The sequence below is a fragment of the Astyanax mexicanus genome, chromosome 11 (genome assembly GCF_023375975.1).
Source record: "Astyanax mexicanus isolate ESR-SI-001 chromosome 11, AstMex3_surface, whole genome shotgun sequence".
Taxonomy (NCBI): Eukaryota; Metazoa; Chordata; class Actinopteri; order Characiformes; family Acestrorhamphidae; genus Astyanax; species Astyanax mexicanus.
In genome coordinates, this window is record NC_064418.1 from 11,947,318 (window position 1) to 11,971,248 (window position 23,931).

The 23,931-nt window shown below is 35.7% G+C and overlaps 1 protein-coding gene across 2 annotated transcripts in view; it reads left to right on the forward strand.

The window, feature by feature from the left end:
• Positions 1–362: 362 nt before the first annotated feature.
• The window catches only part of mrasa (muscle RAS oncogene homolog a), a 28,774-nt gene continuing 5,205 nt past the window's right edge, over positions 363–23,931 (forward strand). The window contains exons 1-5 of one of the 2 annotated variants that reach the window (XM_022680484.2): positions 363–525; positions 2,362–2,458; positions 14,779–14,985; positions 18,232–18,385; positions 19,830–19,929. In XM_022680484.2, coding sequence (XP_022536205.2) covers positions 2,449–2,458; positions 14,779–14,985; positions 18,232–18,385; positions 19,830–19,929 — 471 coding nt within the window. In that variant the 5' untranslated portion in view covers positions 363–525; positions 2,362–2,448. The remainder of the gene's footprint in view (positions 526–2,361; positions 2,459–14,778; positions 14,986–18,231; positions 18,386–19,829; positions 19,930–23,931) is intronic. The other variant, XM_022680485.2, reaches the window with a different exon arrangement.

A 23,931-nucleotide genomic window follows, 5' to 3' on the forward strand; every position in this document is an offset into this window, starting at 1 on the left:
AATTCATTGTTCCATTAACATTAAAGGCAGACCTTCCTGGCCCTAATGCATCAAAACAGGCCCAAACCACGATACTACCACCACCATGTTTCACAGAATGAGATTCTTATGCTGAATTGCAGTGTTTTCCTTTCTCTAAACGTAACACTTAAAAAAAACTTTAAAACATTTAATTGTATGTTTTTTTTTTTTCACGTGTATAACAGTGAACAGTATTTTATCCAGTTATTTGGTTAATAAAACATTCATAATTATTTTGCACTCTCTTTAGGCAGCGCCCCCTGGTGGTAAAACAAACCCAGCGGACTGTTTTTTTTTAAGTGTGAATTCTCCTCAGTTCAGAGTCTTTTATTGTAGTGTGTGTTTATATGGCGGAGTAGAGGAGAGGGAGAGGAAGGCACGGCGATGCTTTTCTCTGAGTTTAGGAGGAAACCTGTTGAATAAAGTCTGTTTTCTGGTGCTGGAGGGATGCGGGGGAGTTCTGGCGACATATTCTCTCCCGGTAAGACCCCAGACACTTCACTGGTAAGATATTATTGCTCATTTATTAAAACAAATCTGATTAATTACGGTTATAAGAAGCGTCTGTTAGGAGAGAGTCTTGCTAAAAAACTTAAGCTGAAAAAAAGTTTAATGTGGCTTTAATACACTAAAACAACGAGTTATATACACGATAAACTCCTTCAGTTATTAATAATAAGTTATTAGTTATTAATAAGGACTGTTAAATAGAAGTAAGTACACTGAAAGGATGACTCCAAATAGAAAATACTATTTTAAAGCTAAGCTTAAAATTAAGCTTAAATATTAGATTTATAATTGTTGTTACAACACATGAGGAATTATTCTGTAAACAAAAAATGTTAAACAAACCAGAATATGTTTTATACTTTAGTTTTCAAGTTCTTAATATTAATTTACAATGTAGAAAATAAATTAAAGAAATAAACAAAAACATTGAATAAGAAGAGGTGTCCAAACTTTTGACTGGTACTGTAGTGCTCTAAATAATGAAGTGAACTATGAGAAACCAGGGTTGGGCAATTTGACCCTAAAATGATATCACAATATTCAGTATTTTTATGATAACAATATTCTAATAGCATAATGACAAAACTGACAATTGACATTTAAAAAAAAAGTAACTAGGATTATATAACTCCAGCAAAACAAATATTATAGTTGTATTAAGCATAAATATAAGAGTTTCATAAATTCAGTAGAAACAAATAATGATATTTTTGGCAATATGACAAAACATACATTTTTTAATATGAATTTTAAAAATATAGTACTGCAGCAAAACAAATATTATAATTTTATTAATAATACATATAAGAGTTTCATGAGTTCAGTAGAAACAAATAATGATATTCTTGGGGATATAACAAAACATTGACATTTTTTAATTAATTAAAAGTATATATATATATATTACTGCTGCAAAGCAAATATTACAGTTGTGTTAAGCATAAATATAAGGGTTTAAAAATGTATTAGAAACAAAAATAATCTATATATGTTTTTTATTTAAATAGTAGATAGTAACTTATCAAGACCCTGATTTTGTTTTAAAATATTGGAAGAAATAAATAATGTAAGAGCAATCTACCATAAAAATAAAGTGCAGCATATTTGGTTTATTTCACGTTAACAGTAAATGCATGTGCGATTATTATTAAAATAAAATGACATAAATAGTCAGCAGTGGATTATATATATACAGTGAGATTGTCAAGCTGTAGCTATTTTTGTTTGTAAATTTGTATTTTCCGACAATATATTATCATTTATTTTTTATATATTTATTTTATTATGTTGAGCTGTATTATTGTGATTTTAAGATTTTAATTAGTAAAATGATGCAGAGACACACTTCTAAAGAGCAGTGGATTCTAAAATTATTAAGGTTATTTATACATTATAATGTGATTATAAAACTTAAGTATGCACAGTGATATTGGTATCTGTATTTGGCCAATATTTCAAACTGATATATGCTGATGTATTTATTGTATGCTGGAAAAGGACCAAACGGCACTGACCACACTACTACAGTTGGCCAACACTGACCATGCTACTTAAAAATCCATTTATTTTTGGTAGCAAAGGTTGTGTTTTGAAATGACTTTGATGGTTTAGCTGGTCTACAAACATGATCACCCTCACCAAGCTAGATAACCAGTATTTATAAATGTACAAATAAAAACAGGTATTTTAACATTGGCTTTTTTATGTTTTTCATCATATCATATTATATGTCACCAATTCTCTTAACCTAGTACAGACACCTCTGCTCATTCTACCTTTTTTTGAATAAAAGGCAGTAAATAATACCATATTTCTCCCCATTTATTGCAGTAAAACCTCCCCTCTTCTGGAGATCTGTACACTACATGTTGGAACATTGCTGTGAAGATTGGATCGAGTTCAGCAAGAAGAGCATTCATGAGTTCAGGTACTGCTATTAGACATTCACAAATGATGCTAATTAATCCCTATAGTAGTGGATCTGGGCTCCAGACTAACTTTTTCACACCCGTCCCAAAGCTTTCTGGCAGCCCGACACAAACAAAAAAAATGTTGGGCCCAAAATACATATTTTTTTGTATATATATTTTATTTTTTTACCATTACTGTTGTATTTTGAATTGTGGATTTTTCTTCAGCTATAAAGTCATCAGTGGTTTGGACTTTCTTGAATTCATGCCCCACCTCCTCATACAGTGTTACTAGCAAGCTGATTGGCGCTACGTTGAAAAGTGGGACTTTATCTGTAAATACAATCTGTGCTAAGCATTAGGAACGTTTTTTTTTTTCAACCAGCAGGCATTCTCCTCAAAAACATTTCATAATCAGTTGCATCGCACACAGCTTATCTGTCCCAAAGAGCTTTAATCTTGTCCCATGTGCAATTTTTATCGTCCCAGGGACGGTGGGACCATGTTAGTCTGGAGCCCTGTGGATAGCACTGAATGTAGTACCATTACTTTACAACCCAGTGCTGGTGGTTGGACATATTTCTATCTGGGACTTTTAATAGGTGTATCACATACTTTGTTTTCAAAAGTACAAGAAATGTAAAAATAAAATCAATTTTCAATATTCATTTTATTATATGTAAAAGAAAACCTTTTTTAATACGTTTGAAATGAGGAGTATGCAGTAAACAACTGCATAACATGTAGATCGCTATTTTGAAAGAGTGCTTCACTACTCACTACTAACAAACCAGGAAAAAAAGCTAGCCAAACAAAATCACACTGACCACCAACTTTTCACCAACTTTTAAATAATAAAAAGAATACAAAGCTTGCAGGAGCACAGAGTGTAAAAATGGAGGTACCAGGTTGGCCTGAGAAGGCAGTTTTTCCAGGTCATCAAAGGGGAGGAGCCCTAAACGTCTCTCTAGGACAAGGTTCTTTTATCTCTTTTATAGAAAGCTGGTGGCAAGTCTTGGTACTGCACATAGCAAAATAAACACAAAAATTACGAAGCATAACGTCGCTGTCCTATGAAAAACACTTATCTCCATTTTTGTCGATTTCTAGTTTACTACATAATTTGAACAGACAAACTGTTCCTTACTCTGTGCCAAAATTTCTTGATGAACGAACCGATAGAAATACTTCAAAATGACCTGAAATAATCTCTTTTTACATTGACTTCCATTGAAAGTTTATAAGTGTTTTTCTCTCTCCTGTAAAGTTGCCGTTTTGCAGATAAGTGTTTTTCATTGGACAGTGACAATAAGAAGCATGCAGACTAAATAAATATTTCAATTTGGGGGCTGTAACACTGTAGTAGCTAAATTCCATCATTTAAAAAGGCTTTAAAGAGTCCTGTAGTACACTATAATCTATATTTTAGTTTGTTGTAATTGTTACTTTCATAACAAATAATGTCTTACAAGAATCTTGTACCAGTTACTACATTATTACCATATGTTCCTTTTTTATAAGGGTGTGTTTTAATTTTCATAACTGAAACAAAGCACATTTGTGTGTTTATGTCAGTGGTGGTCTCTGAGAGTGGAACAGCTGCTCTTCAGGGCCTAAATGACTTGGATGCCCCCTCACACACACAGACACAGACACACACACACATACACATACACTGTGTGGAAAGTTTTGAAAGGCAGCAGTCAGGTCTGTATGGCTGTAAATGCAGCTAATTACAGTGCTGTCAGCAGTGGTGTCTTCACACAGGATGATGAGAGAGCCAGACTGAACTGAAAACACAATACAGCATTCAGCTTCAGCAGCTCTCAGCTCAGCTGCTGGGAACAGAGAGCATGTTTCAGTGTGCACTTGTGTTTTACAGAAGTCAGGCTGTTGTGTGGGACCCTGGCTCTCACTGTACTTACTGACACTCACACAAACGATTAATGAAGTCACTGTACTGAGAGAGAGAGAGAGAGAGAGAGAGAGAGAGAGAATGTCTCTCTGAAACCAGTATTTAGAGTTCGCTATAAATTATTCAGTATCTATTAGAACTTATTTAATATCCACTGTGAGTTATTCAGTGGCCAATATGAATTATTTTGTATATGTATATTTAGTAATATAAAATATTTAGTTTGTCTTATATATTATTCAGTATTCACAATAAATTACTTAATAACTACTAGGCATGTCACAATATTTTTTTTTTTTGGACAATATATTGTCCCGAGACATAATAGATAAATTGATAAATTATATTATTGCAATTTTCTGACACTTATAATATGATACATAATACATTATGATAATAATAGCACAATAATGTAGTTACACATGTTCAAAAGAGCAGTTAACTTTTAATAATAAATAAAATTCAGATATCCTAAATAATTAAAACAGAAATTAAATTATTTTAAACCAATCCAATATATTGGCTCATTCCTGCTAATAAAAAAAAACATAATGGGCAATATTGGGGTCATCAGAATGATTGCTGTCATGTCCATATATTATTATGTCCAAAAGTCGATAATGTTATTATTGTGACAGGCCAAGTAACTGCTATGAATTATTCAGGAAGTATTATATTATTCATTACTAAAATGCATTTTCAGTATCTACTGTGAATGATTCAATAACCACTATAAATTATTATGTATTCACTATGAGTCATTCAGTAATTATTATAAATAATTGAGCATTCACAATGAATTATTCAGTAACTACTATGAATAATGAATTATTCACTGTGAATTATTCAGTAATTACTATGTATTATTCATTATCTATTCACTGTTATTGAGTATTCACTATGAATAATTTAGTATTCACTCTGAAGTTTGAGTATTCTGTATTAATTATTTAGTCGAGTCAATTTATTTATAAAGCACATTTAAAAGACATCAAGTGTCGGCCAAAGTGATTTTAAAAGAAAGCAAATCAGTGGTAAAACTATAAAATATTATTAAAAAATGACTTCTAATCTATAAAAAAAAAACTTGAATAATTTACTTGAGTAAATTAATAAATTAATTCACTTGAGAAAACAACAATAGAAAGAACTCCCTAGGAAGATTCAAATGCCTGGGTGTAAAGATGAGTCTTCAAGTTAGTCTTAAAAGTTTTTAGTGTAGGGGAAGATTTTATGAAAGATGGCAGGCTGTTCCTGAGTTTAGGCGCAGAGACTGAGAAAGCCCTATCACCCTTGAACTTTAGCCGGGAGCGCGGAACGGCTAAAAGCAGCTGATTTGAGGACCGCAAAGACCAAGAGGAGAAGTGAAGATCTGATATATAGCTTGGTGCTATACCATGTAAGGTCTTATAGACACAATAGAACCTTAAACTCAATCCGATATCTCACATCTTAGCCTCTTATTAATTGTTTAAGTATCTGCTATGAATTATTCACGGACTGCAATAAAATATTCCATACCTATTAGGGATGCTTGGTATTGGAAAAAAAATTACTTTGCGATATTTAGTTGTTCTGCGGTACATATTGCAATATTAAAAAATACAGGAAGTTTCATCAAATTTCGTCAGATGTCAATGATCCAACATGACATGATGTTAATAAATCACCCAATGTGTCAATAATTGGAATAAAATAAATTATATTGGGTCGATATAATTGTTAATCTGGTAGATTGTTATGTAAAATGAGATCAGTGTGATTTCCTTTTTTCCTGTATTAAGCAGCAAAAATAACTATAAAATAAAGTAAAAAAAAAAGCAAAACATTGCATGTCCTGTGATGTGAGTACTGCACATGTGTGCATTGCAATATCGATGCTGAAGTGATATATTGTGCAGCCCTAATACCTACTGCAAATGATTCAGTATGAACTATGGATTATTAAGTACCCGCTATTAATGAATCAGTAACTGCTATGAATGACTCAGTGTTTTATGACTCAGAGTTAATAAGGGATGTGCCTGATGGTGATGGGCTGGTTTGTCTGGACAGGTCGAGGTCTCTGTCCAGGCTGTGTTTGAGAGCGGGGTGTGTTAGGGTTCCCTCGTGAACGAGGGTGCGCTGGTATGAAGTGGGCTGAATTAGGAAGGAAATTCGCTCTTTCCTCGTATTGTGGAGCGCAGGAAGGGGCGGCTGAGCCCCCCCGCTGACGGACGTTTCCTCCTCGGGCACTGTGGGCAGGGTTCCCATTCATAAGCGGATGTGTTGCCTGTCCTGCTGGTCTAGCTAGTGTCAGGACAGTGTCAGGACAGTGTCAGTGGGTCACGTCCAATATTTAGGAGAACGAAAGAGAGGAGCGTTTAGGTAAGAATGGATTTTACCTACAAAAAATGTGACATTTGAAAACATCAGCTGTTCTTTAGACTAAAAACTGACCAGTTTATGATAAATTGAATAATAAAAAGCATAGAAAGTGCATAGAATTTAGACACGTGGCAGTACTGTACATTAATGACATTTTGCCTGTTTTTTCTTGTAATGTTACCATTTCAATCATATGAAGTTTTATTCGGACAGTGTCAAAATGTCAGTGTTTAGATAGACAGTTATTTTACACATATAATACAGCTCTGGAAAAATGTAAGAGACCACTTTAGTTTCTGAATCAGGTTGTATGATTTAGCTATTTATAGGTATATGAATATGGGTTTTAATCTCAGTTTTCATGAATCTTCGAAAGTTCCCCTCCACCAGTCTTACACACTGCTTTTGGATAACTTTATGCTACTCCTGGTGCAAAAATTCAAGCAGTTCAGCTTGGTTTGATGGCTTGTGATCATCCATCGTCCTCTTGATTACATTTCAGAGGTTTTCAATTTGGTAAAATCATTTTTTTTTCCAGAGCTATATATATTTTATATGCGTGCATGTTTCTTGTATATAATGATATAAATAGAGAGAAAAGGAATTAAACAAGAAAAATAAACAAAATATAAATTCTAAAGATGTAGTCGATGTGGTTTAATCAAAAACTGATTTAACAGATTTTATTCAAAATTTGCTGTCCGTTAAATCCATTTAAACATAATTAATGATGCTCTTTGTAATGCATTGTGTTCTTGGTTTTACATAAGTAGTGTTGTAAAGTGGTTCATTATACAGAATCATTTAGACTCTTTAAACAGGGATGTCCTAAGTCCTAACATTGCTAACAAATGCTGGAATAATACTGTCAGTAATCTCTAGTAGATTCAGGTCTTTATTTGTTTGGTGCAGACAAATTGATGTGGTTTAGAATATGGTGTGACTAACTCTGGTCTGTAAGTGCATAAATAAACTTAACCAGAACCACTTTTACCACAGCCCAGAGTCGATATCACTCCAAACATATGCTGCGGCCTAGTTTGAAAGCAGAATAGCACTGCAGAGTGGGACGATATGAATATAATAATATAGCTACAGTTCTCTGTAACATGTGTATACAGTTTTGAGGTAGATAAATAAAGATTTTCACACATATTTACTGAGAATAGATTGATGATAGTCTGTTGTTTGATAGCAATGTTAGATTAGCATCTTCCATTTAGCACATGTAAGGGTAACGCTTTACAATAAGCAAGCAGTACTTACTGCAGAAGGTCTAAACTTTTAGTTTATTTAATTTTTTCCCCCATTTTTTCCCAATTTCGCTAAGCTAATTGTCCCATCCATTCAGCTGCTACTCAGCTGTATATCCCCCATCACTAGTGATGCTACAACACAAGGAGGGTGAAGACTAGCACATGCCTCCTCTGATACATGTGAAGTCAGACTCCGCCTCTTTTCAAACTGCTGCTGATGCAACATTGCCGAATATCATCACAGCGCACTTGGAGGAAAACGCAGCAACTCGATTCTGATACATCAGCTCACAGAAGCTTTGTGCTGATCAACATCACCCTAGGAGTGATGAGGGGAAAGAGCTCCATTTACTCACCCAGAGAGAGCAAGGCCAATTGTGCTCTCTCAGGGCTCTGGAAGCTGATGGCAAGCTGCATGACTGGGATTCAAACCAGCGAACTCCCGATCATAGTGGCAGCACTTTAGACCACTGGACTACTTAACTAGTGTCAATTATTAAGTAGCTGACTTAAATTTGATTTGATTAGATTTGAAGTAAATTTGACTTATACAATATTGCCGAAACTAATATCACAATATATTTCTTAATTTCGGTCAATAAAGTATAATTTTGTTATTAATATGAACTGCATAAAAGCCACCGTCCTTGGTGTACATCATCACGCACTGATAAAGCTGTCGATATGTCAAAAATAATATCACAGTTTTTAAAGATACCTTATAATACACAGTATTTATCATGTTTTGATTTGGTATGTTACTGTTGTTAAAAAAAAAAGTTTTTTCTAAGTGTTTCTATTGAATGTTTAAAATTGTTAAACTATATAAAAATATAATGTTTGTTTGTAGCATTATTATCTTTTTGAAATATACTTCAATAAATAACTACTTTACCTATACAATAGCTACTATAAACAATATATTTTTAAATGGCATTCATTCAAATTCAAATGGCAATCATTTTTCTGTGTTCGTCATTATTGGCAAAAAGATCGTCTCGTAAATATACCCTGAAATATTGAGGTATATCGCCCACCTCCTATTTGTAGACAGTTAGAAAATTCATTATTTAGGTGTAATAAAATCATAGTCATAATCTTATAGTAATAAAGAATCTTTTTATTAACAAACACTGTGAGTTATTTTAACTGCAGCTTTTTAGCATCCTGTCACTCAGGCAGTTAGTTCTAGGAACTGAAGAAAGGAAATACGTTTGGATGCTAAACCTACACATTCTACTTTTCCATTAGCAGTGAGAGTGAAAGAATAGTCTGTCAGTATGAAACTTGTTGAGACTCTACATATTGTCCTGGAATAGAAATCTTCTTTATTATCACACTAAGGGTTTGAAAAACAAAAATGAAGTGTTGGGGAAGTTCAGATGAATTTTGCGTACCACTGCAGGAAAGCCCCTTTTGGCAGAGTGCTGTAGATACCATCGCTTCTCTTATTTCAGTTTGGTGCACATCAAAAGTGTTGAGACTTGTGGTTTGAGTAAGCTGTTATACAAATGCTACAGCTTCAGTGATCACGATTAATCCCCTTTGTCTTATTTGTTTAAATGTGACCCTGATATTCAAAATCCAGTGTATTACGTTTTTTTTTCCCAATTTACAAGACCAATTACTCAACCCATCCTCCAACACATGTGAATTCAGCCACTGCTTCTTTTTAAACTGCTGCTGATGCAGCATTGTCGAGTAGCATCACAGTGCGCTCGGAGGAAACGACTCCGACAGCGGTTCTGATACATCAGCTCACAGACGCCTTGTGCTGATCAACATCACCCTAGGAGTGATGTGGGGAAAGAGCTGTTGGGAAAGAGCTCCATGTACCCACCCAGAGAGAGTAAGGTGCTCTCTGCTCTCTTAATTGTGCTCTCTCAGGGTTCCAGTAGACGATGGCAAGCTGCATGACCGGGATTCGTACCTGCGATCTCCCAATCATAGTGGCAGAGCTTTAGACCGCTGGACCACTCTGCTCCCCAGTGTATTATGTGTTAACTGTACATGAACACAAACAGTTTCAAACTCATTTATCGACATGTTTAGATCATAAGCGATAAATTGATTTGATCGATTAATTTGAATTTAAAGCTAAGGATGATGTGTTTTTATGAAAATATTTTTTCTCTCAGTTTTAACTTCTGCTACCTATGCTCCCTTTGGGATCCCGTAGTTCAGAGTGACACTCCTCCTGCTTGCTTTTTTCACACACAAACAACAACACAGTGATTAGGGAAAATCTGGGGCTTCTGTGAATTAGTTCGTTTTTACAGCGACAGACACAGACCAAACAACTCCTCGCTGTAAGATGTTTGAAAATTCATCTCCAGTTAGCCGTTAGCCATCGTGGCTAATCCGCCTTTTTGGGCTTTATAAAATAAAAGTCTGAAGATTTGTCCTGTATTAATGAAAAGATGCATAGTAAAGCAATTAAAACATTTATTTCATTTTATTTAATTGGACGCGATTGTATTTTTTGCAATTTAAGGCACACTTAAAATCCTTTAATTTTCCCAAAAATTGCAGGTGCACCATATAATCCGGTGCGCTTTATGTATAGATTTTACCAGTCAGGACATAAGAAACAGTAAAGCCACTCTGCTGAAGTGCAGCATTAAACAGGAGTTTTAGTTTTGTTCTCCTGGGCCTAGGCTGCTAAATGCTAGCTCTTTTGCCGTTCTGAGGTGAGAATTGTCGACCTGTAGCCTGCTGTTAACCCCAGCTAACACTGCTGAAGCAATATTAGCATTAGCCTCTAACCATCCTAAGCGTTAGCTCTTTCGCTGTTCAGAGGCAAGTGTATCAGACTGTAGCCTGCGCATTTACTTGGAGGAACCATTAGCTAATATCGAGCTGACTTACTGGAACACTCAGGGTTCCACAGGTTAGCTGTTAATGCTAATAAAGCTGCACCCAGTGAAAATCTGTAAATCTAAGCTTGCTGTAAATTAGCTTTAGCTGCTAACCATCTTAAGCGTTAGCTCTTTCTCTGTTCAGAGGCAACTATATCGGACTGTAGCCTGCGCATTTACTTTATTAAACTTATTAAACTACGTGGGACGAACCGCTAGCTAATATCGCGACACTCAGGGTTCTCAGGTTAGCTGCTAAAGCTAATAATGCTGCGCCCAGTGGAAATCTGTAAATCGTGCTGTTAATAAATGTAAATGCTTTACTCACCTACTCACCTAAATAAACAGCTTTCAGGAGAGAAGTAACATACAGCACTTGATTGACTTTAAAAGAAAATGTTTTTTTTCAGATTTACAGTTTTATTTACTTGACTTAGCTTAGCTTTAACTTAACTTAGCCCCCCCCCCCCCACCACCACCACCACTACCACTACCCAGCAGCAAGACCTGCTCCTCTGTTTCTGACTAGTGTTGCTTAATGCACCTTGTAATCCAGTGCGCTTTATGTATGAAAATAATCCAGAAAATAGAGGTTTATTGATAGTTTGCCTTATAATCAGGTGCGCCTTATAATTATAAAAAATACAGTAATAATGCACCTCATTTTTAAACATTTTAAGCAGGGCTGGTATATGTTATTATTACAGAGCAATACATTTAAGCTATTAATGTAAAAATGTATTAGAGAGTAGTAACTCTTTAAGACGTATTTTTGTAGCCTCGAATCTATAGAAAATATTCTTTGGCATGTATTAACATCTTCTATTTTTCTTTTTTCTCTCTATATATATTTTTTACATATTTAGGCTAATAAAGCTGCATCAAACTATGAAACTGGTCTAGTATTGTAAGAGACATTCAGTATTTACAGCATCTGTTGCTGACTTATGTTCATTACAGGGAGCTTTTAAGTCTATGTCAGTTATTCATTCATTCATTAATTCATTCATTTGCTCCTCAGAATAAATTCTTTTGAATTGCACAGTTTACAAATAAAACTTTCTTTGTTAGAAGTGATGAATGCAATTAAATGTGGTGTGCGCTAGCTTTTACCGTATTGCACAGTCCTAGTATAGGCCACATATGTCATATATATATATATATTCACTTGTTTAGCTCATTTGCTCTCAAATGTAAAAGTGCACTTATATGGTTTGTGGGTTCCTGTAACAGTGGAGTTATCGAGGGGAACTGGAGCTCCTCTCTGCTGCAGCTTGTGTTTGTTGCTGGTTGATTTATACACAGGTCTCAGAGGGAGCGATCAGAATGGTCTGCTGGGTTAAAAGGTGTGTTTAAACTAGTGGAGCTACAATTGTGCATTCTCTCTGAATGATATACAGCATGCAGGCAGCATGGCTTCAGCTCGCTCTATTGCAAAGGTTGGAAAGATCAAACTTGGAAAATGCTTTACTTACTCTTGCTTTTTAACCATTCAGGGTTACCAAACTCACCAGCCATCTCAATGTTTCCATTAATATATTTGCAATGATACAGAACAGCAATACACTTCAAACATTTCTTCAATCTGAAGAGTCTGCCCCCTTTCTGTTGCATGGTCTTATGTGACTCACATCCAGAGTTTGGAGGTTGTGAATAAGGGTTAGAGTTTCCATTGCACCCCAGCGATTGACTATAAGGTTGCATTTAAAGTTATTCATTTGTTATTCAATTATATCAGTCATCAATTTTAGAAATAATTCAGACATGGCATGCACATTGTCATCGCAATGTGGACACTGTTCAGATTGCAATATTTGCAGTGTTATGATATTTAACTTAAATAAACTTTCTTATTTTCCATGACATGTGAAACTCATATCTACATACATAATTCAGCTTATATTAGTCCAGTCCTGAATGCACATAGTGCATTATTAATATTGTGACATATTAGTTTATTGAGTGTATTCAATAAAAATTACTGTATTTTTAAAAATTGCAATATGTAATACTACAGAAAAGTACAGTCAGTTTTTTTTCCAATACTGTTTAAACGTATAAAATGAAATTGAGTAGCGTCAATAATTTAAATAATCAGAAGATTTCTTAACTCTTAATGGTGATCAGTGTAAAAAAAATAAATCAGTGTAGAACCCTTTACTTGGATGATCCATTGTTGATGCATTGTAGATATTCAACTAACATTCAACCAAATGTTGATTAAATGTTGATGCAAACAAATTCTTATGTAAATGTTAATGACTCTCTAACCCTAAACCTAACCCTTACCCTTAACCTTAACCCTAACCTTAACCTTTAAGGGTGTTTTCACACCAGCACTATTTGGTCCGATTAAGATCAATTGAGCAGGTGTGAAAACTGTAATCATACTTGGGTGAGGATTAAAAAAAACGTACTGAGACCTGCTAGAGGAGGTGGAGTTGTTCACTTGTGGTGAGAACGTGATCCGGTCTTGATTTGATGCAGCCATCAAATGTACTTCTTTTTTAATTGAGCTAAACTGCTGATAAGGCGCATTTAATCTGATATATTAGTCAGATAACGCTTATTACCACAACTATGAACAAATGCATGTACATATACATCTGCGCTGCACGTCCAAACACTGTGTTTTAAAAGAACAGCGACAAATTTACAGCCTTTAGTGTTAAAGCAGCTGCACAGATATACACGCTGAAACACAGAATCTTCTCACTATACTTACTTTCTTGCTCATGCACCAGACAGCTCTGACCAATCAGAGGAGATGATGTGCTTGCGTGGTTTATTGATGCGCATTTTGGTGCATTTAGGTTTATGCCTGTGTGAAACCAAACCAAACAGCGGGAGAAAATACTCCAAGTAAACAGACTTATCAACTGATTCTGATCAGAGAAACCAACTACAAGAATCTCTTGCTATCTTTAAAAGACTCCTGAAGACAGAGCTCTTCAAAGAGCACTTACTCTCCTAACACCTCTAACACACTAACTACTTCTAACCTCATTTCCTTCTTCCCCTCCTTCACTTCTCTATCCCTTTATTTCCCTTCGACCTCCTTTAAGCCCTATCTAAAAATGGTTTATCTTAATTCCTATTACTTTTGTACTTGACTATTGTAAGTCTCTTTGGACAAAAGTGTCTGCCAAATGTAATGTAATGTAATGTAAAAGTGTAAAAAAAAACAGCCTAATTTTATGTTAACTGGAGTGTTAGGGTTAAAATTAAAAGTTGATTCAAGGTTAGGGTTAAGCTTAGCATATTTAGCAGGGTTAGATGTAGAGGTAGATTACTTTGAGTCATTTACATTCAGCTTGTAATTCTGTTGCATTTAATATCTAGCCTAATCATTTATGTATTAGTTGAATGTTAGGTGACAGCATATGTGGCATCTTTAATGGACCTTTATAAAAAAAATAGTGTATAATTTATATTAATTACAAGACTGCACAAAATAAAGTACAAAAATATGAAATATGCAATGTTTTTTATTTGTATATTTATGGCTAATATTGAAGTCATTTTATTTTCATGACAGTTGAGTATCATGGGCTATTGAATGACTGTAGCCTTTGGCATTGAACACTCCAGTTTTGGTTTTCTGGAATTTTTAGCCAGAAAAATACATCTGCAGTGGGCAAGCCTTCTCCACAGCTGGTTCCTCACAGGAAATAAACATAATTAAAGTGAATCCCAGTCTGAAAGTCTGGAGGAGACCACACTTCCTCTGTGGTTCTTGGGCTTGTTTTAGCTCTGAGTGAAGCAGACTAGTGCTCTCCGAGCTCAGCGTGTTCTCAGAAGACGCTCTGAGCTCCTACGTTTAGATGATTAGATGTTTAGAGGCTCATGCTGAGGACTTTTTTTAGATGCTGGAACGCTGAAAGGTGGTGTTAGGAACATCAGCAGGATAACAGCTGGTTTTCTCCTTCCTTGTCTTGCAGGTATAGCTGTTGTCATGGCGACCAGTGCAGTTCCTAGCGACAACCTCCCCACGTACAAGCTGGTGGTGGTGGGAGACGGCGGCGTGGGCAAGAGTGCTCTCACCATTCAGTTTTTCCAGAAGATCTTCGTACCCGACTACGATCCCACCATCGAGGACTCCTACCTGAAGCACACAGAGATCGATGGACAGTGGGCTATTTTGGACGGTAGTGTCTCTAACACAATATTGTTCTATTTTATCCTTCATTTATTTTTGGATTTGTATTTCGTTGCACACATTTATGTTTCAAAAAAGTGGCTGCTGGTTTATTAATAGATAATCCTAATATAGTTCTTGAGTTGGAAGCAAAACTATTGGCTTATTCTGCCCTTTATTTTACTATTCTTTTTATTAATAATTTCCTTTACTGTTTCATTACAGATTGTACAGCAAATACAACTTAAATAATCTGATAACTGTAGGGCTGGACCCGAATATTCGGGTATTCGGATATTCGTTCGTTGAGTAGGTATTCGGTTTTTAATTTTGGTATTCGGATATTCGTTTTTTTTCTACTTTCCAGAGCTCCACCTCACTCTAACCACTTCTGTTCTCGCGGGTCCCGTCAGAATATCTTGCGTGTGGGACAGAACTGAACTGTTATTGGCTGGAGCGGGAGTTTAATCCAGACGACAGTGTTGGGAGTAATGGCGTTAAAATAAACGGCGTTACTAACGCCGTTACTTTTTTCAGTAAGGAGTAATCTAACTAATTACTATGACTGTAACTATAACGCCGTTACCATTTTCGACACTCCGTTACTGCACGTTACTTTAGCAGCTGAATGAACTTTTTTTAAACTTTGCGCATACAGACAAAGAGCCCTATCATACACCCCACGCAAGGCGTGTAGCGTGGCGCTTTGCCACCCGTCAACAGTCTATTTTTAGGCCTTGCACGCGTCCTTAAAATAGCGTTGGACTTTGGAATATATTAACACCGATGGGCGTGGTGGTCTGGAAATGATGTGTGTTGAGGTAAATTTCTGGCGTGTTTCTATCTTGGCGGCGGAAAAAAGCTTAGCGCGATTGCTCACCCTGCGCTCCAAAATACTCCATACCATCACATCTTTACCACATAAAAATAAACCACACCCAGAGCCTTCAGTAATCAACTATGAAAAAATATATATACTTAAAAATCTGCACTGTAACTATAAATTATTATTAGTTATATTTATTTCTGTCAGTTATAAGGATTTATATTTATGTTTAGTACACAGACTAAATAACTGTAACTAGGCATTCTGCTGTTTAAAAATTTCAACAGATGCTTATTCTCACTCAAATGCTGGAGTTTTGAAATGGAAAATTAAAAGAGAAAATAACTTTGACTGAACATAAATTTATTTTAGTTAACTTTGCTATTATTTAACTGAATTTCACTTTTATATCTGAAAAATAAAGCACATTGTCAATCTGGCGCGTGGTGCTGCCCGTCAATTACATAAAACTTAAAACATTTGAAATACACAGAAATATAAAGCTATATGTTAGCATTCGTTTCTTATCACCAGGGCAAATTTATTAAAATATTAAATATATTAATTCATGAATTAAAATCTCGTCCAGCACTCTGAAATGTCAGGCACGCAAAGTGGTGCTTGGCGCAGCGGCGCGGCATTGCGCGCAGAATAACCTCTGTCTTCTAAAAAAAGTTTTTATAAATAAGATCTGACAAGTATACTAAAATTAATGTTATTAAACTTACTAAAGCCAACAAATGTACTGTTAATTAAAATCAGGCAAAATGCGCTGCGCCTCTCTCTCTCTCTCTCTCTCTCTCTCTCTCTTTCGCAGCGGGAGATGAATTCAGCGCGAGGCTATAAATAATTTACAACTCAGTTCAGTTAAATAAAAATAAGTAAGGACCTGTAAGTTAATCAAATATTGTCAAATATAAAGGATAGGTTGAGGTTTTGGTGAGCTGTTTTCATGATTTGAAACTGAAACTAACCGAAACTTTTATTATTCTGCGCAAAAAGCCTGTGATTGTTTTAAATGAGTTTTTTAATGGATTTAAATGAGTTTTTTTAACGGATTGTTGTTTTTGTCCATTCTTTTGTTTTGTTTATATATACATTTATTTCTTTGAGTGTGGTTTGGTTTGTTTAATTTTTATCCCCAGACGCGTATTTGTTTTTTCCGTTTTTTTTTTCAGTATTACATGTCTTAGTAATTTTCTTTGGTCCTGTGGAGTTTTTCGTTTCTTATTTTTTTTATTCGTTAGACTATATTTTTGTCAACATTTTGGGTTTATTTTTGTTTGTTATTTTTCTAATAATAATAGTAATTACATCATTTATTTTATTTATTTATTCTTACGCAGCAGATAAGACGCGGTGTGCGGCAGCAGAAATTCCGGGATGAAAACACAAAGAAATCTGGGCTAAAAACACAGAAAAAATATGGGGTGAAAAACAAAAATCCGGGATAAAAACACCAAAAATCCGGGGTGAATATGTCTTAAGGGGGCCGTGATTTTCTTTTTTTTTTTTTTACCTCTTTTTTACCTCTTTTTTTAAAAACGAATATTCGAATATTCGCTTCGAATCAGTGCCGAATATCCGGAGCTCAAAAAACGCTATTCGGGCCAGCCCTAGATAACTGCAATAATAAACACTTTGTTACTTTGTTTGAGCCAAATGGGACTCATTGCCAGCAAAGCTATATTGCAGTTGTTGCCGCCAAAAGTGGGCACAACTAAGTTATTAGGTTTAGGGAGCAAACACTTTTTCACACAGGGCAAGATTTGTTTTAATAGTTTTTGTTCCTTTAATAAATAAAAGTAGCATTTAAAAGTGTTTTTATATCTACTCAGGTTATCTTTGTCTGATAATCAGAAAAATATCAGTATGACAATAGAAAGCAAAAACAAAAGAAATCTGTTGGGGACAAATACTTTTTCACGCTATACAGCTCTGAAAAAAAAACACTTAAAAATTATGAGTTTCTTTGATTTTACCAAATTGAATACCTCTGAAACATAATCAAGAGGAAGATGGATGATCACAAGCCATCAAACCAATCTGAACTGCTTTCATTTTTTGCACCAGGAGTAAAGGCAGAAAGTTATCCAAAAGCAGTGTGTAAGACTGGTGGAGGAGAACATGCCAAGAGGCATGAAAACTGTGATTAAAAATCATGGTTATTTCACTAAATACTGATCCTGAACTCTTAAAATTTTACGAATATGAACTTAAACTTTTCATCTGTGTGTATACATGTGTTTTTAAATATAATTGTTTTATAGTGTAAACTATAAATAACACAGAAAACTACAGTATATTTGAGGATATTTGCCTTTTTTGGTATTTAAAAATGGCAGCTTTTCTAAAGGCGGTCAATTGTTTTTGTAATTGAGCCCTGACACATGTTGTGTTAAATGTTGTGTGTGTGTATTTCTTTGTCAGTTCTGGACACGGCAGGGCAGGAGGAGTTCAGTGCCATGCGAGAGCAGTACATGAGGACAGGCGACGGCTTCCTTATCGTGTTTTCCGTCACAGACAAGGCCAGCTTCGAGCATGTGGACCGCTTCCACCAGCTCATCCTCAGGGTGAAAGATCGGTGAGAGAGGTGCTGTTCTGTTTTCTCACAGAGAACTCAGGATGTGTGATATGTATATTAGTGTATGTTACCTTGTCTCTTAACAAACAGGCGGTTTGATAGTCGCTCCACTTGTTTTTGTGTTTAAGAAAGCACTGAAAATCTGTTTACTCAGAAGTGTGTTTTATGCATTGTTATTTTATAGCTCTAGGGTGGCCCTACGGTCTAACTGCTGATCATTTAGTGTGAAGAGATCATAAGTTAAATCCTAGCAAGGACTCAGCGTCTTGAGATATCTTCTAACCAGAGTTTTAACCTTTTTACATTATTACATTACATTACATGTGGCAGACGCTTTTGCCCAAAACGACTTACAATAGTGAAGTACAAAAGTAATAGAAGTTAAAGGTAAGAACATCTTTAGATAGGGCCTAAAGGAGGTCAAAGGGAAATAATGGGATAGAGTAGTGAAGGAGGGGAAGAAGGAAATGGGGTTAGAAGTAGTTAGTTTGTTAGAGGTGTTAGGAGAGTAAGTGCTCTTTGAAGAGCTCTGTCTTCAGGTGTTTATTAAAGATAGTGAGAGATTCTCCTGATCTGGTAGTAGTAGGTAGTTAGTTAGAGGTGTTAGGAGAGTAAGTACTCTTTGAAGAGCTCTGTCTTCAGGAGTTTATTAAAGATAGTGAGAGATTCTCCTGATCTGGTAGTAGTAGGTAGTTAGTTAGAGGTGTTAGGAGAGTTAAGTGCTCTTTGAAGAGCTCTGTCTTCAGGAGTTTCTTAAAGATAGTGAGAGATTCTCCTGATCTGGTAGTAGTAGGTAGTTAGTTAGAGGTGTTAGGAGAGTTAAGTGCTCTTTGAAGAGCTCTGTCTTCAGGAGTTTATTAAAGATAGTGAGAGATTCTCCTGATCTGGTAGTGGAAGGTAGTTAGTTAGAGGTGTTAGGAGAGTTAAGTGCTCTTTGAAGAGCTCTGTCTTCAGGAGTTTATTAAAGATAGTGAGAGATTCTCCTGATCTGGTAGTCGTAGGTAGTTAGTTAGAGGTGTTAGGAGAGTAAGTGCTCTTTGAAGAGCTCTGTCTTCAGGAGTTTATTAAAGATAGTGAGAGATTCTCCTGATCTGGTAGTAGAAGGTAGTTAGTTAGAGGTGTTTGGAGAGTAAGTACTCTTTGAAGAGCTCTGTCTTCAGGAGTTTCTTAAAGGTAGTGAGAGATTCTCCTGATCTGGTAGTGGAAGGTAGTTTGTTCCACCATTGGGAAACTCTGTATGAGAACAGTCTGGATTGCTTAGTGTGAATGTTTGTTTGGTTTGTTTTGCTGACCAAATAGAAAGAGAGGACACATAGAGAGGAGAACATTTGACTGAACTAAATTGAATAACCTAAAAAAAATTGATTAATTTTTGTCCATTTTAAGTAGGTCTGATGTTTTTTTTAGTGTTGGTTTAGCTTCTGTGTTTTTTGCTTTCCAACAGAGAGTCCTTCCCCATGGTCCTGGTGGCAAACAAAGTAGATTTGGTACATCTGAGGAAGGTGACGAGTGACCAGGGCTGTGAGATGGCTGCCAAACACAGTGTGAGTCTTCCAGACAGACATTCACCATGGGCCATTTCCCCAGACAGAGATTTTCCATTGAAAGGAAAATATAGCCTATGTACTAGGCTTAATCCTTGTCTGGAAAACTGATCCCATATGTCCAAATGTTTGTGGGCATGCCTTCTAATGTATACATTTATCTATTTTAAGTTGCACCATTGATGACTCAGACGTGCAAACAATATAAAGAGTCTGGAGCTGATACATATGAATCTCTTGGCACCAGAGGGGTATGAAGCCCTCCAGCATTGAGCTGAGGAGCAGTGTAAATGTGTTCACTGGAATGATGGTGCTTCATTTAGTACTTTTGGGTAGTTCTGGGAGGTATGACCAAAAATGTATATCACTTTATTTTTCAAGACTCTGATCATTTCAGGGTATATTGTGTATTTTTTAATTATTTTATTGATTTATTTATTGCATGACTGGGCTTCTAACTTACTATTTAGTTAAGAGTACATATAATATAAAACCTTGAGGCCTTAAATTAAGGCTTTAAATCACTTAGCCTCACAAATTACACAATATATGAAGAAATCAGACATCATTATCAGATAAACAGCTGAAGAATGTTAACAATAAACCTTAAAAAGAGATACACCAACAACTTTTAACAAGGCCTTCTTTTCAAACACAATATTTTAAGTAGTTCCATAAACACTATAAATGGTTCTAAACTACTCAATTCTCAAGATCTTTATTGCAGAAAAAAGACACAAGTTTAACATCAATTTACAGTATGTTCATCTTGAAGCCATTAGAGGCTTTATCTTTCTCCACTTAACAAATAAATTCAGTATAGTGCATTAATATTATCCTTCAACTTAGAGCATTAATATATTTAAAAGGGCTACAGTTACTTCTCTTGAAGTTTATTTGCACCTTATATCCAGAGTTCTAGGGATTTGTACTGAATTCTGGGCTTGTCTAGGGGAGGAGCGGAACTTTTCTTATTTGTCTGACTTGTTTATTGATTGTGCAATTCTATTTGTCTCTTTTCTGAGTGAATAATTGCTGTTTGCTGTTGTTTTTCTATTTTACTCATAAAAACCCTTATACAGTGAGGAACAGCAGAAGGAGCTCCTCAGATAAAGTGCTGTTCTCATTTCTCTCCAGGCAGGATGAAGCGTTTGATTCCACAGAGCTGAGCTACCATTAGTTGGCTAGCGTTAGTTAGCGAGCTGCATCTGCTTCTTTGCCGGTGCTGTTTTAACTTCCCCTCCTACCTTTGGGATGAGCTGAGGGGTTGGGGTGGTGATGATGTGGGATGGTGATCATCTAACATTGAGACCTCCTCACTAGGGTTGTCACGATACCAAAATTTTGACTTCGATACCGATACCAACTGTAGTATCACGATTCTCGATACCAAAACGATACTTGGAAGAAAAAAAAAACAATAAAAATATCTGAACATAAAATGTTTATTTTTGACTGAACTGGATTGAACACTGAACAATCGGTGCAAACGTTTTTATTCTAAAATGAAACATTTGTACAAAAAACAAGTTTCGTTATTATAACCTTAACTATAACATAATTATCTAAACACTTCCTAAAAACTTAAACTAAAACCAGAGGTAATGGTAGCCTGACTATGTGAACCTGACGGGCGGGCAGAAGTTAAGTTCTGAATAAGGAAAATAAAGAGACAGAAGAACATTACAATGTTATGTTCATTTTAACACTCACTGCTCCGTTTTATTAATCAACCGTTTACCGTTTTTAATAAGCCCATGTTCAGTGTAACGAGCAAGCAGGCTACGTGCCTGACCACAGATTTGCGATGGAAACGCGAAAACGTGAACATCTTGAGTTCATGTTTCACAGCCAATGGGATAATGGAGAAATAGAGAAAACCACGGGTCCAAAACAAAACTCCTGCACACTCCTCTCCATGTTAACGTGATTTACTAGCAGTCGCTAGTAAATCTTAGTAAAGCTACAGACAGAGTGTATCTTGACTAACTCCACTAACCTGTCGACTTCTCAGCTCTTTGTAGAGATCAGGGTGCTTGTCTGCTAAATGAGCGAAATATGATCAGAATTATGTTAAATAACACTGTAACATAGAAGCATAGAACTATTATTTAATTAAAATGATTTTTAAGAACAGCTAAACACAGTGCTGCAGGTCAAACGCGGAGGCGTTCACGTGCGAGAGAGAGACACAGAGAAAGAGTGAGAGAGTGAGAGAGCGAGAGAGAGAGAGATTTGCGTGTTCTGATGTGAGCTACTCACAGGTAAAGGTTCTCTTTGATCTCCTCGTGCTCATATTCTAGTCCCATACATAATTCTGCAGCTCCCTCAGTGTTTTCTGTCGTATTTTGCGGCGAGCGCTTACAACTAACACCGCGGACCGCGAGGCGCCGCCGCGCTTGTGCCGAATCCGCTACTGAATCCGACTCCCGCTTCGCGGACAGAATCGGCACAACACCCCCCGCTGTACAACTGCGGGAGTGAAAACAGCGCTAATAAAGTAGTTTAGTTTCACTTTCAGTTTTCGTTATTTTATTTAGAAATAAAAATATCAATAAAAAACAGATGCCTACATCTCAGACTATTTTCCCACACTTCACTCCTCGCGCCCGTTTTGTCCACAAGTCGCGGACGAGAGACATCTGTTATTTTAGCCGTCGCCATTCTACACTCGCTGCTGCTCTGCTGGCTTGCGCGTGAATCGATTCATTTGTTCAGAACACTAAGTTTATCTGAATCCTGCCACACCGACTGCTGCGGTGTGAATCAGTTTTCTTATGAACTGAATCAAATCGCGCCTACTAATTTGACTCATTTGAAGCTAGTGACTGGGCTATATACAGTATCGAAAGCATCGAACGCTAAAGAACCGAATCGTTTGTGATGACGTAGTATCGAAAAAGAATCGAACCTTCGGTACACCGTGCAACTCTACTCCTCACTAATGCTCTTGTGGATCAGTGCAATCAAATCCTTAGAGCAATGCTCCAAAATATAGTAGAAAGCCTTCTCTAAACATTATGCTTTAAAATTGACATGTTGGTGATTACTTAGGACCTCCATTCTTGTGAACATGTCTGTTATTAGGGATAAATTATACCCAGCCTGAATTATATGGCAAATCCGACAGTTCCAGCTTTTCTTTCTGCCACACCCTGCTATGATTTATAAAATATATTTCCTATTATTTATCATTCTTGAATAAAACATCATTTTCAAGCAGTTTCTGTTCTTTGACATTTTGACTTGAAGAATCTCAGTCAGAATCTCAATGTGGCTCGTCGACTTCCAGAGGGCAGCTCTATGATTCTCCCTATTTCAGTCAGAGTATCATAAACACTGATACTGATGCTGCTTTTTAAGGTAAATGTGCAACATACGGGAGCTTTAATAATGCATTAATTACAGCTGTTGCACAATATCTCCCAGAGGAGTGTCTACTGCGGAGTGAATTTTGCGCCAAAGGTTTTACACCAAAAAATAAAATCTGCAATCAAAATTGTAAAAAAATTGTATGTTGCAAATTCAAAAGAAAATATATATAGCAAATATATATATATTTAAATATACTTGGTTACTTTATTATCCTTTGCAGCTATTTGAAAATTATTTTAGTTTGGATTTTGTCAGTCTTTGCTTTTATTTGTGTTTTTGTGAATTTTTTTCTGTTAAAGACTTTTGCTTCTGGAATCTCTCTTTTGCTTTTTTAACAGCGAAATCGCAAAAAAATCACAGAAAATTTACAAAAACACACAAGTAAAAGCAGTGACTAAAAAAACCCAACTGAAATATTAAAAAAAAAACTGCAAAGTATAATAAAGTAACTAAGTATATTTAAAAATATCTATTTGCTATATATTTTCTCTCTTTTGAATTTGCAACATACCAATTTACCTTTTGATTCTTAAAATTTTGATTGCAGATTTTATTTTCTTACGTCAAACTTTTGGCACAAAATTCACTCCATATGTCCACCGCTGTGCTTACACACAGTCACGAATA